Source organism: Lepidochelys kempii, chromosome 1, assembly GCF_965140285.1.
Source record: "Lepidochelys kempii isolate rLepKem1 chromosome 1, rLepKem1.hap1, whole genome shotgun sequence".
Lineage (NCBI taxonomy): Eukaryota > Metazoa > Chordata > Testudines > Cheloniidae > Lepidochelys > Lepidochelys kempii.
The window spans coordinates 339,522,346-339,536,855 of NC_136380.1; the positions used below are offsets into that span (position 1 = coordinate 339,522,346).

The window sequence follows — 14,510 nt, forward strand, 5'->3', positions numbered from 1 at the left end:
CCGAGTGCTACAGGGGTGGAGCGCCGGAGCTCTCCATTGCGGGTGGGGGGAGCCGGACCCCGCCACTCACGGAGGGGGCAGGACCCCTGTCAGCTTCAAACCAGAGAAGGGGCGCAGGCCCCTCTGCTAAGCCTGTGTGTGTGTCTCCGCCCTGTTGGGGAGGGGGCCGGTGAGGACAGTGTCAGGAGGTGGGGAGTTCCGGGGGCTGCCTGGGGGGCGGTGCCAGCGGGATGAGGGGGTTTGGGTGATCCAGGGGGAGTCTGATGCCATCGCCGTTGAGGAGATGGGGGAGCTCAGATAAACTGGGGGCTCTTTGGTGTCACTGCCTTTTGAGCCGAGGATGGGCTCTGCGTCAGGGCGATGGGGGGGGGGTATTGGATAATTTGTGGGCTCTCTGGTGTTGTTGCTGTTGGGTGTGTGTGTGTGAGAGAGAGAGAGACGTCACTCTGCCAGATAACCAGGTCTATGATAACCTCTCTCTGTTGTAATTGCTGTTGGGGATGGGGCTCTGTGTCAAGATGGCTGGGGGCTCTTTGGTGCCATTGCTGTTGGAGAATGGCAGAGTTTGGCATAATTGAGGTCTGGATATTTGAAGTAGCAGTGGGAACTTTCTGGCGCTAATAACTATGGACACTATCAAAACTCTGGGTTATTTTCTTGAAGGTGCCAGCTGGCCAAGCCTTGAGACTGAAGTGCGCACGCTTAGTATAGAACAGCCTGACTAAACAGGGTTCCCACATAGCGTGCTGCCGATATACTTCAATCGCCGTGGCGTTCTCAGTCCTTGGCATCTACTGAGACTGCCAACAAAAGAGCTGGTTGTCAAACTATATTGTGGTTTTTGTGGACATCTGTCTGCAGGGAACTGGAATGAAACCAAAGTTATTTCACTGTTGACTGGGGCTGGATTCAGATGAAGACAGAAATGGTCTGCCTCCTTCTACCATCTCACGAACCATTCAGTTGCTCGTGCACACTTAAAGAACAACTTTCTTTGTGTAGTTGCGGTTTGGAATAAGTAGTGGCACAGAAACTCAACTGCTAGGGGCTGACTGGACTTTAGCTCTAATGGTGAATTTTGATGGAATGAAAGTATATTCCTTCTCTACAACAAATAAGTAGCTTTCACGGGGACCAGTGTTGTATAATATCTTCACAAAAGAGTAACTTTTGTATGATTACTTAATGTGTCACTAAATTTGAGTATTCTATTAGCTTCTAAAGCTGCTATTGCACAGTAGAAACTCAAATTTTGTTAGGCTTACATATACTAAATCCAGGAACCAATTAACATTGCAGAGAGCCAAAAGCAATTTGCTGAACACTTTTTTGTAGTATAAGTACTCCAGCTGTGCTCAAAGAAGAGGGTGTGTCATTGTACTTATTTGATTTGTGCTTCTACTGTATGCTTCCTCATTTGTGGTTAATCAGTGAGTCAGTTTAGATTATTAAACAGTAGTATGCAGTGTTGTAACTGTGTTGGTCCCAGGATATAGAGTGAGAAAGTGGGTAAGGTAATATCGTTTATTGGAACAGGGCAGAAGAAGAGCTCTGTGTAAACTCGAAAGCTTTTCTCTTTCACCAAAGAAGTTGAGCCAATTAAAGATATTACCTCACCCACCTTGTCTCATTAAACCATACGACAGTTTCATTATTGTGAATTTTATGTTCTCTCTCTCACTTGGGCATAACTAAACACCAGATCAAATTAAGTTCTTAATTTGTTGTAAGTTTCGCTTTAGTGGCACTGCGCTTAGGTGACTGTGCTTGCCTGTTTTTAAACTTGAACAAATCTTTTATATAATGTTACTGATTATAACTTCTTACTTCAGATGCAAACTGAGTGCAGGGTGAAATATTTTTAGATTACTGAAATTGCCTTTAAACCAGCAGTCCCTTTGCTCTCTCATTATGTGTCTTGGAAACTAATAATTTTAGATGTTATATTTTGTTCATTTGCTGCCTGTCAGAATTTCAAATATACCCTTGTGAAAGCTCTGAATCTGTTATCTTTTGAAGGATAATAGCAGTTTAGGCTTCTGGGGAAAGTAAATTACACCAAAATAATTTCTTTGCATTTAGGCTCTGTTTTGATCACTTTTATCATGATTTTATGTATATAAACTCTGTGGGTATATGACACACACTTGGTAAATCTTCAGGACAAAGATCCTATGGTCTCTCTGCTTCCTGATGACTGGAAATGTACATTCTTTCTTATTTGAAACGTCTGTCCATCTAAGTTAAAATGGTACTAAAATTGAGTATGCACAGAACAGTAATTAGAGCTGAATTTCTAATTATAATTTTAAAGGAATCTCATACTCTTGTGCATTGTAAGATTCTACTTTGGCATTGCATGGATGATGCAAACTGCATAGAACAAGGCTATCATATCCTGTAATTTAGTTACAGCCCTGATTACATTCATGATGGTTTACGTAGAAATTACAGTTTACAAGAGGAAAGTTCAGAGTCAATGCTGATACAATGTTAGGTGGGATATGATGTATTTTGATTTTTTTTTTTAAGTAGATGTGAATTTGGTGTTTCCTTCCCATACCTGAGGTATCTAAATACTCCTTTCAAAGCTAAGAGGTATTGGTAGCTCAGTGACTGTGTAGGCAAACATGTCAGCATTTAAAGCTCAGTAATAACTTGCGTACCCTGGAAGGATATTAGAACCTGCTTTATTCATAGAGGCAATATTGGCCAGGCTTAACTGTTTCGGAAAAGAGTACAGGACATAAGGTATTTATTTTCTACCTGGCTAGCTACCGGAAGGCAGAAAAGACCTTGATTCAACATCTTACATGAAGATAACCTTTCTAAGGGACACATCTTCACTACAAAAAAAACCAATTAACGGTTTCCTGTCTCACTGAGGAGCATGTGGGTTACAATACTTCTTAATGTTGTTGGTATGTAAGAAAACAGTCTGTAACTTTTGCAAAAAAAATCCCCAAACACCTTTGTTAAAAAATAAAAAAGATGCTAAGTGACAATTCTATAGATGCTTACTGCATCATTTTAAACATCCCCTTCTTCTCCCCCCCCCCCCAAATTTTACCACACAGTAATAAATATGCTCTTCTTATCAACTGTAAAATGCATATTTGGTCACAACACAGTAGCCTCCACTCTACCCCCTACCCCCATATTATTCTTTCATCAGTAATCTAAAAATACTAACAACACACAATCTTAAAAAAAAACAAAAACAAAAACAAAACTGCATGTACATATTGATCAGCCTCAAATGCAATCCATGTCCACACTTTAACTATAAATTTGACAATGTTACACCTTTTTTAAACTACATATGCAGCATTATTCTTGAGGAACAGAAAGTATACTTCAGCATAAAAATATTTACTGATATGTCTCATTTAACAACATATCTTCAAAGAAAATATTTAGTTAGTGAAATCATTTATCACCGCCCTTCTTACCCTCCTCCCTCCCCCTGATCAGAGTTCAGGTTACAATATAGTGAAATACGCATTTCTTCATACTTAATAAACACACACTTTGTACTTAATATGCGGGCAGTGTAAAATTTATGATCACCTTAACTACTAATTTCCTTAGTTTTTAGGGTGCTTGGATTTTGTAAATGATGTGGTGGATAACTACATTGTTGTCACTTAACAACACTGACTGTTTTTCAAAACTAAGGGTTTGCTTTTGTTTATAGAGCTGTGTTTTCCTGTCCACGTCAGCAATAGAAAGTATTGTAATTCAGATATCCCTACTAAAGCAGAGCGCTGTGCTAGTATGCTGTTTTTCCTGTAGCATAGGTGAGACAATATCCTCCTAAAAACACATTTGAGTGCAGGGTTCTGATTCACCAGTTGACTCCACACATGCAGTCCAATTGCAAGATTGGGGCCCAAATCTGTATAATTCCAGCCATAAGGATACTCTAGTATAATAACTGTAATTAGTGTAGTAAGTGATTAAATGTAGTGAACATTACATTTGCTAATTTTGACATCAATAATCGAAAGAAAACTGACAGGACTGCAGTTCTAATGATATATTTTAACTAGGCATTTTATTTTTGTTTAAGCTGTGTGTGCTTAGATGTTCAATTTAGCAGTCATTCATGGAGAGAATCAACAGGACTTGAAATGTCAAATTTTTTCTTTAGCAATTGCAGCATCTCACAACTTGGTGTTCTTTTGTTTTTAAATATGGTTACTCAGTGCTTCCATTTTCTTCTCCCTCCTAAGTCTGTCCTTCTCACATTCCCTCCAGTGCACAGGGGCTGGTTGCAATGTTCATTGGTGTTTATAAAGCCACAGCACTGTTGCATTTTTCTTTCTAGTTGTCCCTTTTGCCCATTTTAGCAATTGATCCAGGAGTGGGAGCTGGCTCAACAGTACATGACTATGCTCTTTCCTTTACTCTTTTGGCATTTGCTACAAATCTGTAAATGTTATGCTCAGTCACACTTTTAAAGAAGTTTGATAATTGTCTCTCCTTGTGTGTATTCTCTTTAGCCTTATGAGATGAAGAGAGTTGAGACTTGAAATCTGAGTCAGCAGAAGGAATTATCTGGTTTGACTAGCACAGGTGGTCAGACTCTGCAAGTTATATTTGGTTCTGGAAAGAAGAAATAGATCATATTAGAGAATATTCCTTAGTTTACAGAAAGTCTATCCTTATGCACGTATTGAAAGAAAACTCTCTTTATAGCCTAATATATAATGGATTTTGCGTTTCTTGTTTTTGGTTTTAAGTTAATTATGAGAGAGTCATCTCAATTTTAACTGTTTTCATACATCTGTATAAAATTGCTCATAGCAGCAGGATGGAGGTTATTTAATAAACCTTCTAAAGCGTACTTTGCTGTGCTTTTACTATTACAAATCAATGTTGCATGTTTAGCTATGGATAAAGCCAGGCATGTATTGTTTAAAAAAAAAAAAAAAAATAAACATCTGTCCTACTTAGGTGCCTTGTTTCGGTTTGGATTTTTAGATTTGACAGGTATGATGGCTTACACTCACACTAGATGGAGTTGTCACTTTTCAAGACTTGGTTTCTTGGAGGAGCGGGGAAAGTATAGAAGTTAGTGCCAACAGCATATTTATTTACTAAATTTTGTGTATGGTCATCTCGTTATAGAGTACTTTTTACTGCATCTTACTGCTAACTGAATGTACTTGGGAGGAAGTATGACTTTTATAATAACGCTACATCTACTAGAAAAAATGTGATCAATCTTGTATTTCATGCCTTATGAACATTTATTACCCATAAGGGAGCAGTTAATGTTTATGAATTAGTCTTTGAAGACCTACTAGAATGACTTTTACAAGAAAGTGAGAATTTTAGAAGATTAAATTTCAAGAATGTTGTTTCATATCATAAAACAATGAAATCCAAGAATTAACAAAGACACTTTTTGGTGTGAGGTTTCTTTCTTTAATTTTTTTTTTTTTTTTTTTTTTTAGAAAGGGGATGACAAACTAAGGAAAGTAATTTATTTTGAAAGAATCATTTTTAATTGTTTGGGTATAAGTTTGTGAGAATAATACCCTTTTCTTTCTTTGTTCAGGACATGTATACCTCTGAGAAACCTTTTCTAAGAAGATACCTTGGTTCTATACCTGTCTCGGGCTATATGCAAAGAAGTTTCCAGTCATGAGTGAGTAAATTCCTTTATTTTACCATATCCTCATAAGAGTTCAAAATAAGGATTTGTAAAACTTGTTTCACAGTTTAAAAGAAACCTATGCTTCTGTGTTAGGTTTTGAAAGTTCCTCTTTCACAAAAAATATTTAGGTAGAATTGACACCTGGAAAGGTTCCTCTTTTATTTAAAAAAAAAAAAATAAGCCAAGGTGATTCTTAAACCAAAGAAAAATTGATTTATTGAGTAGAATTTATTTTATGAACAAGAAAAAAATATGGTTATTTATGTTTTTATAAGAGTTGCTGTGCTGACAAGATTTTGGTATAATTTAGGGAGGAAAGTTCTGAAACAAGTTGATCTTGTTCATTTGAATCAAATATGCCACAGGCTTTGAGCTAGAAAACTTATTTGTGTTACTAAAGAACTCCAAAATATGTGGGTGTCCACTAAATTAGAATATTTGGTACAAATCCAGCATAAAATGAAGGGATTTCATTTAAGGGAACAGGGAAATATATTAACCAAGTTCCAGTGAAGAGGTGTGATAGCAAATGTGCTTTGGCTTGTGTTTAGGAATCTGATGATGAGTCTGGCAAAAAATAGAGAAGGAAGGAAGCCAAAAGCTCCAATATCAGGTCTAAGACCATATCTGATTGTGGAGGTTTCTCTTTTGTTCCCTTTCTAGCAAATTGAGGTGGTGTTTGATCTCTTTTTTAAAAAAAAAAAAAGTGAGTTGTTTGTTAATGGAGTTTCACACTGGTAAGACCTAGTAAAATCCATGACAGCAACACTAACTGGAGTTACATTCCATAGAAACTACAGTGAAACATCTTAATACAGCCCTTTCACAATTACAAGTACTGTATTATGTAGTCAGAAGGCCATATCAAGTTTAGTTCAAGACTTAATCTGCTTCTAAATTGTGAGTTCACTGGTTTGTCTTTTTTTAAATCTATTACTTCACTTCCCAGTACAAAGAACCACGATGGTATTCCTCTTTCTATCTGTGTTAGCAATAGCTAACTAATAAAACCATGTCCATAACAGTGAAGTCTCATTAACAACATAGGCATGCACAGAACCTATGGCCTGGATCCCCTGCCTGTTGAAGACATTGGCAAAAGTCCCATTCATTTTTAACATGGCCCTTGCTTAAATAGCTTGCTTTGAGGAAAAACAGATGTTAATTTCAGCGCCATTCAAAACAAGGGAAAACCATTTTTTCTTGTCAATTAGAAAACGGCAAAACTGATAGAGTAAATATTAATCAATCTGCCCCCCCTCCAAAAAAAAAAAAAAAAAAGACTGCAGCTATCTAAAAAGAACTATCAGGTTAATTTACTGAATGTAAGTGGTATTATTTAGCTGTCACTGTGGTTGGATGCTGTTTCTTTATGTAAAATCAGTAAAATGTTTTTTCCTGCACACAGCAGTTTGCATGGGATCTGGTTCTGTTTAAAACATTTATAATATTGCATAAATAACACCCTTCACTGATGATTCTTATTAAATATACCAAGCATTCCATAAACTCGAATATACCAGTTTGTCAAAGGCTGCTAGTTTAGTCTTCCTTGATCTGATACAGCATCAAGGATGTTGTCAGTGCCTGGTGAAGTGTGGATATTTGTTTTGTCTGATAAATTTAGTTTCCTCTCAGAGCATAGTTGCTATGTCAGTCTGGTTCATAAAATATTCTTGTGATTGTCGTATATAGAGTCATTGCAGGTTTTGTAACAATGAATGATTTCAGTGGAGTTTTGGTTGAGTATGGACTGGAGGATTTGGCCTGATATTGGGAAGCATAAGAAGTCCATTCTGAAAATCAGTTCAGATAAAAGTTAACACTAGCATTGCTAAGGCCAACATTGTCAACCGTGACCACAGATTTGGGGTGCTAGTCTGAGGTACTATAGACCTGATTTTTCAGAAGTGTTGAGTGGGAGCTATGAGCTCGGCACCTTTTGAATATTAGAACTCCAGCATCTCAAGTTGGACATCTGTAATCAGTGTCTGTTTCTGAAAATTGAGCAGTTTTTGTTTGTTGGCATTAATGTTACTCAGTATGTAGTCACCTGTATTCAGGGGAGCAGCATATCTCTCGGTCAGGTGCAGATGCTCCTTTCCATGATAAGTCATGGATTTCAAGGATAGAGTTGTAAAGATGCCTTTTCCTCTAAATGAGATTAGAGGAGAATGTTTATTTACAGATGTTAGCTGTAGAAAGTATTACAACTATACTGGCTGGGGGAAGCATTAGTTAAAGTTTGCTTCCTTAAAAATGTCTTGCAGTAAGAGCTGTTCCCTGTAATATTAGATTATGCTCTTCTAAATGTCTTGTAGACTCAGAGGTATTTCCCATGTCAGGGAAAAGATATTTACTTGTATCTATCTCAATGTATAAATTATGTCATTATTCACCCTTGCATTGAGAAGAGCTAGGGCCTTATCTGCAGTCAGATACCTTAAAGTAGTTTAAGTATGCAGTTCTCGTTTTTCCTAATTTTCAGACCTGGTAGTGAAGTTCCAAATGCACATTTGATGTGTAATATAAAATATTAAAATTTCAATCTCTTTAATGTGCTATGAAGTATTTTAGATTATATTGTCTGTTCTACCATCTGAACAGTGTGATTGAACATAAAAGCTAACATGTAAGGCCTTGGTACTGCAGATGCTTATCAATAACTTTTAAGCATGTGAGTAGTTTCGATTGACTTCATTGGGACTACTCCTGGTCTGAAAGTTAGGCCCCAATCCTGCAAACACTTACAGGTTTAAGCGAAGAATATCTATGGAAAGATAACTTCTGTGTATGATGGATTCTATTGCCCATGGATAATTTTTTTTAATAGATTATCTGACATGTTCAAATGTAAGTGGCTTTTATTGTAGTATTTGTTTCACTGGGTTGATATCTAGTGCTTTTTATAAATGTCTGCTGAGTTTACAGAAAGACAATTAAATCCAGCTGTCAAATCACACATATAGTAAAATTATTTGTACAGTGTGGCAACCAGATGATACATTGAAGGCATGGTAAAGATGTGTATTATGTTGTAGTTAACTATTCTGGATTTATTTCATATTTAAAGATAAATTACTTATTGCAAAAATCCTGGCTGTACCTAATCTTGCTAAAATCCCACAAGCAGGAGTTTGTTCAATCTGTTTGTAAAAGTTTTTTCTTCTTAGTGACATTTAGCTGCAGGAAACTTTTACAGGCTGTCATTACAATTTTCCTATGATTACAGGCTCCCTGCTTTTAGTATTTTTTTCTTTTCTTCTTTTTTGTTTTGATTACTCCATTGAAGAAAGAGAAGGTCAACGCAGTGAATTTTATTCTTTGAGCTGCTACATTAACTTGGAATTTAGAAACAATGAAATTTAAATGTTAGTACACACTGTTGTACTAAATACTAACATTCTTGCAACAAGCTGCTAACAGCTTCAGTTTTTTTAAATCAATGGGATGTAGTGCTAAGGCTCTTTCCTCCCTCCCCCCAGATCCCTCCAAATAAATTCTGCTGTCCTAGTTATTTGTATAAAATGATTCTGCTTTGACTATGCGTACATCAATTTCTCACACCCCCCAAAAATCTTACAATGCACAAGTTTGGGAAAATAACTTGCCGTTTTGCACGCATCAGTAACATTTCTTACTTTATAGATACATTGGGCTTTATATATATAGGGCAAGAACTCTGACGTCTTTTTTTATTTGGAAAGTGGATGCCACTGCGATCTAAATAATAAATATTGATGCCTTCAGATAAGAACAGACAAGGTGGGACTAGTAATGATGAGATCTGAAGCCTTTTACTTCTTCTAGGCCAGTGTACATTACAGACACTGGTAACATGTTCTGTGGATAAAGCGGACTCAGCTGTCAATCTGACACTTTTTCATGAGAAATAAACTCATACATAGATGACCCCTGCTCCCCCCCCCGAAAAGGGCCCAAAGAGAATGGAGCAGACAGGCATCATAGAGAAAAGCATTGCGTGTACACATTTTCTCACATGGTTGCAATTGAGAACTGAGTATCCTGGACCTCTGTTTTTGTAGGGCTTCCTGGCATTTGCACATATCTTACCCTGTTAAACAAGATCTGAACTTTGGGTTATATGTTCAGTTTTTCTAAGCCAGGTTGTGTTTGGAGTGAACTTGTAGGGCTAAGTTACGGTGTTCTGTAACACAAATGCTGGCAGACACACAGTTCTCTGTGCTATCATGAAGTGTGAGGCTATGTGTTTTGTGTATTCCATATAAAGAGGTTTTTCAAGTAACTCGAAGACTGATTGATTAAAAAGGTTTTTAAAAATACTTTGTTACAGCTGCTGCCAGTGAGTTGCAATAGAACATCAAAAAAGGAAGAGAGACCAAGTGGCTCTCATCCACAAAATAAACTGCATCCCTTGGAAAACGAAAAAGTGAATTTAAATGTACTTATAATGAAGGGTAATAAAAAGCTGCCAAAGAAGATTAAGTTATTGCTTTTTATATGCGATGTATTGTTATTTATACAATCATTTTTTAACAACACACAGCTTTATAAATTCTGCCTAAATGTATGTTGTATGAATGTGACTTTTTTCCAAAAGTTGTCCTAACTTCACAGGATAGTATATGTTCTTCCAGTCATTATATTTCTAAAGAATAGGAAGATGGAAAAAATGAAGTTTTTGTTTCTGGCTCTTTATCCCTGAAATTTGAAAACATTAGTCAGATATCAAAAGTTTGGTGATAGAACCATGGGGGATTCTATCCTGGGAAAGAGTGACTCTGAAAAGACTTGAGTGGTCCTGGTGGATAATCAGCTGATCCTGAACTCCCAGTACGATCCTGTGGCCAAAAGGGCTAATGCAATCCTTGGATGTATAAACAGGAGACTCTTGAGTAGAGAGGTTATTTTACTCTGGAATGCTGTGTCCAGTTCAAGAAGGTTTCAGAGTGGTAGCCGTGTTAGTCTGTATCAGCAAAAACAATGAGGAGTCCTTGTGGCACCTTAGAGACTAACACATTTATTTGGGCATAAGCTTTCATGGGCTAGAACCCACTTCGTCAGATGCATGGAGTGGAAAATACAGTAGCAGGTATAAATATACAGCACATGAAAAGATGGGAGTTGCCTTACCAAGTGGGAGGTCAGTCTAAGGAGACAATTCAATTAACAGTAGGATACCAACGGAGGAAAAATCACTTTTGTCGTGGTAATGAGTGGCCCATTTGACAAGAAGGTGTGAGTAATAGTAGGGGTAAATTTACTATGGGGGAAATCAGGTTTTGTAATGACCCAACCACTCCCAGTCTTTATTCAGGCCTAATTTGATGGTGTCCAGTTTGCAAATTAATTCCAGTTCTCCAGTTTCATTTTGGAGTTTGTTTTTGAAGTTTTTTTGTTGAAGAATTGCCACTTGTAGGTCTCTGTTCTCGTACTGGTTTTTGAATGTTAGAACTCCTGATGTCAGATTTGTGTCCATTTATTCTTTGGCCAAACCGGACACTCTCTATGCAAATGTACATGGCAGAGGGACATTGCTGGCACATGATGGCATATATCACATTGGTAGATATGCAGGTGAACGAGCCCCTCATGGTGTGGCTGATGTGGTTAGATCCTGTGATGGTGTCCCTCAAATAGATATGTGGACAGAGTTGGCACCGGGGTTTGATGCAGGGTTTGGTTCCTGGGTTGGTGTTTTTATTGTGTGGTGTGTAGTTGCTGGTGAGTATTTGCTTCAGGTTGGGGGGCTGTCTGTGAGGACTGGCCTGTCTCCTAAGGTCTGGGAGAATGAGGGGTCATCCTTCAGGATAGGTTGTAGATCCTTGATGATGCGCTGGAGAGGTTTTAGTTGGGGCTGTAGGTGGTGGTCTGTTACTTTCTTTGTTGAGCCTGTTTTGTAGTAGGTGACTACCACTACAAAAGTGATTTTTTTTCCTCCCTTGGTATCCTACTATTAATTGAATTGTCTTGTTAGACTGACCTCCCACTTGGTAAGGCAACTCCCATCTTTTCATGTGCTGTGTATTTATATCTGCTACTATATTTTCCACTCCATGCATCTGACGAAGTGGGTTCTAGCCCATGAAAGCTTATGCCCAAATGAATTCAAGAAGGGTCTTGATAAATTGGAGAGGGTTCAGAGATTTGCCACAAAGAATGATTTAAAGGATTAGAAAACATGCTATATACTGATACTTGAGGAGCTCAATCTATTATTTTAACAAAGTTGAAGGGATGACTTAATCATAGTCTATAAGAATCTACATGCAGAACAAATATTAATAATGTGCTCTTCAGTGTAATGGAGAAATGTATAACATAATCCGTTTGAAGCTAGACTAATTCAGACTGGAAATAAGGTGTAAATTTTTAACAGTTCGTGTAATTAATCACTGGAACAATTTACCAAAGGTTGTGGTGGATTCTTCATGAGTAGCTGTTTTAAATGGATTGCATGTTTTTCTAAAAAAATGCTCTGGGAATTATTTTTGGGAAGATCTATGGCCTGTGTGGTACAGGAGGTCAGACTAGATGATCACAGTGGTCTCTTTTGATCTTGGAATCTATGAAACCATGAACTCGGAATTCGAAAGAGCTGTAGTGCGTACAAAGTCACAAATGCTTAGACTGAAAAACTCAAGATGTATTCACAGTGAAATAGTGGAATATTTTAGTGATTGCTGTTATTTCTGGGTTGTTGGGGTTTTTTAAGTAACGGGAATGAACCAAAATTCACCAGTTAAATATAAGATTAGTAAATTGCTAAGCACTATTGCATCTTAAAACTTGTGTGATTGACAACATTCAATGCAGGGTATTTACAAAGGGAAATATATACTGCATATTGTGATGGATTGTCGTCCCTGGGGTACAATCTGGGTGCCGTGGGAACTGCTGTGCCCCCTAACCAAAAACTGAGTTGGCCCTTCTCACATTGCTCTGCTGGTGATTCAGCCAGCCTTTCCAGGCCCTGTTATCACCCAACATGACACCATGTGGCACCACACACCCAACTGAGCTACCTGAGTGCTTTACCTTAGCCACTCAAAGACAAAGAGCCAGTTTCCCAGCTCCCCAGCCTTGCACCTTTGCTGGAGTATAAACCCAGAAGTATATAGTCTTGCACTGCACGGGGATCTGTACAATGCAAGCTCATTAATATTTGCTTCCCCCTCAGCATGGAAAAGATATGCCACAGCCTTTATTTACAGAGCTGAGAGTTTCCCAGACACTTCAGTCAAAACACACTGGTTAAGATAAAACCTAAAACAAGCTTATTAACTACAGAAAGATTTTAAGTGATTATAAGTGATCAAAGCAGATTACATAACAAATAAAAAGGCACAAACTAAATCTAATATGCTAGATAGATGAGATTTGAATTAGCAGTTTCTCACCCTGAAACAAGCAGTTCACCAAGTTTCCATACACAGGCTAGAAATCCCTTTAGCCTTGGACCAGCACTTCCCCCAGTTCAGTCTTTGTTCCTCAGGTGTTTCCAGGAGTTCTCTTGTGTGGGGAGTGGGGCCAAGAGATGATGTCACTTCCCAACTTATATAGTTTTTCCATATGGTGGGAACCCTTTGTTCCAAACTCCTTTCCCAGTTCAGCTTGTGGGAAAAATACAGGTTCCAAAATGGAGTTCAGTGTCAGGTGGTCTGATCACATTCCCTTGCATGCCTTGCTGAGTCATAGCAACCATTACCATAGGCTGGGTGAAACGTTCACAGGAAAGCTAAGCTCTTCCGCAGTCCATTTTCTTTGTTGATGAGCCGTTAGCATTGTCTAGCTTCTTCGTTCTTGTACCTGAAAGGCTAGTTGTGGGTGTCACCCAGAGTAAGCACATTTGAAATACAGATATACAGTCAATATTCATAATGTCAGATACAAAAATGATGCGTGCACACAAAGAGGATGATCAGATTCAGCAAATCATAACTTTTCCAATGACACCTCACATGACCCATCTTGTACAAAATGCATCATAATTATGCCAAAATCATATCACAATCATATTACTATAATGAATATGGGATGCAGTGTCACACATATCTTGGTTGAAAAGACCTGTGAACTGCCTCTTCCTGAAGCTACACAGCAGAGGAATTTAATAGTAACTTGGTGTGGCATGGCTCTCGGGCCTTAAGGAGAAAAAATAGGATAATCGTGTTAAGCCCAGTCATGGGCATAGTAGAAAGCGTAAGTAGTTAAAAACTTAAATCTGTACTTCTAGTGACCTTTTTCACTTAAACACTTTTACTTTCAGGGGTTAATACTTTCCTCTCTTGCTGTTTTGTTCTTGGCATATCTTGCCTTTTGGTCTACTCTTCTCTTCCTTCGGTCTGCAGTTTTTTACTTTAATCACCTGTCTGGCTTCTCTGCACTTCAGAGATTGCAGTCAGCACTAGAGGGAACAGAGTGGTTACAGCAGTAGCACCATGCTAGAGGCAGGTATCTGGCCTAAATGGAGAATTGGTGTTTAGGTCAGAATTACTAAGTTATGGAAACTTCCTTGCCTTTGAGAAAAGGCCTTGACTGAGCTGTAATTAGGAAGTTCTGGAGAGATCAGAGATTGGACTAAGATACTGTAGCTTAATGTGTAGAGCACTTGAAAGTGGAATTTCTGTCAGCTGATATATAGAAAAATGTACGTTACTATCACTTTTACTCCCATAATCTGTTTTTTGGCACATCATAAACTATAAGTTTACTTTTTAATAATACTTGTGGATAAACTTCACTGAGGTCAGTACTCGATACCTCACATAGCTGGATTATACTGCCTTTTGTCTAGTGCTGTCTGGTAACTTAATTTCAGTGCTGTGCTTGAAAGTGTGAAGCACTGTCTAAGTGTCCTTAC

General features: G+C 38.0%; 1 protein-coding gene across 6 annotated transcripts in view; it reads left to right on the forward strand.

Moving 5' to 3' along the window:
• Nucleotides 1–14,510, forward strand: part of USP6NL (USP6 N-terminal like) — a 215,753-nt gene that overhangs the window by 406 nt on the left and 200,837 nt on the right. For 5 of the 6 annotated variants that reach the window (XM_073328781.2, XM_073328776.2, XM_073328783.2 and 2 more), the window contains exon 2: nucleotides 5,567–5,656. In XM_073328781.2, coding sequence (XP_073184882.1) covers nucleotides 5,653–5,656 — 4 coding nt within the window. In that variant the 5' untranslated portion in view covers nucleotides 5,567–5,652. Of the gene's footprint in view, nucleotides 1–17; nucleotides 189–5,566; nucleotides 5,657–14,510 lie in introns of those variants that run through there. The other variant, XM_073328780.2, reaches the window with a different exon arrangement.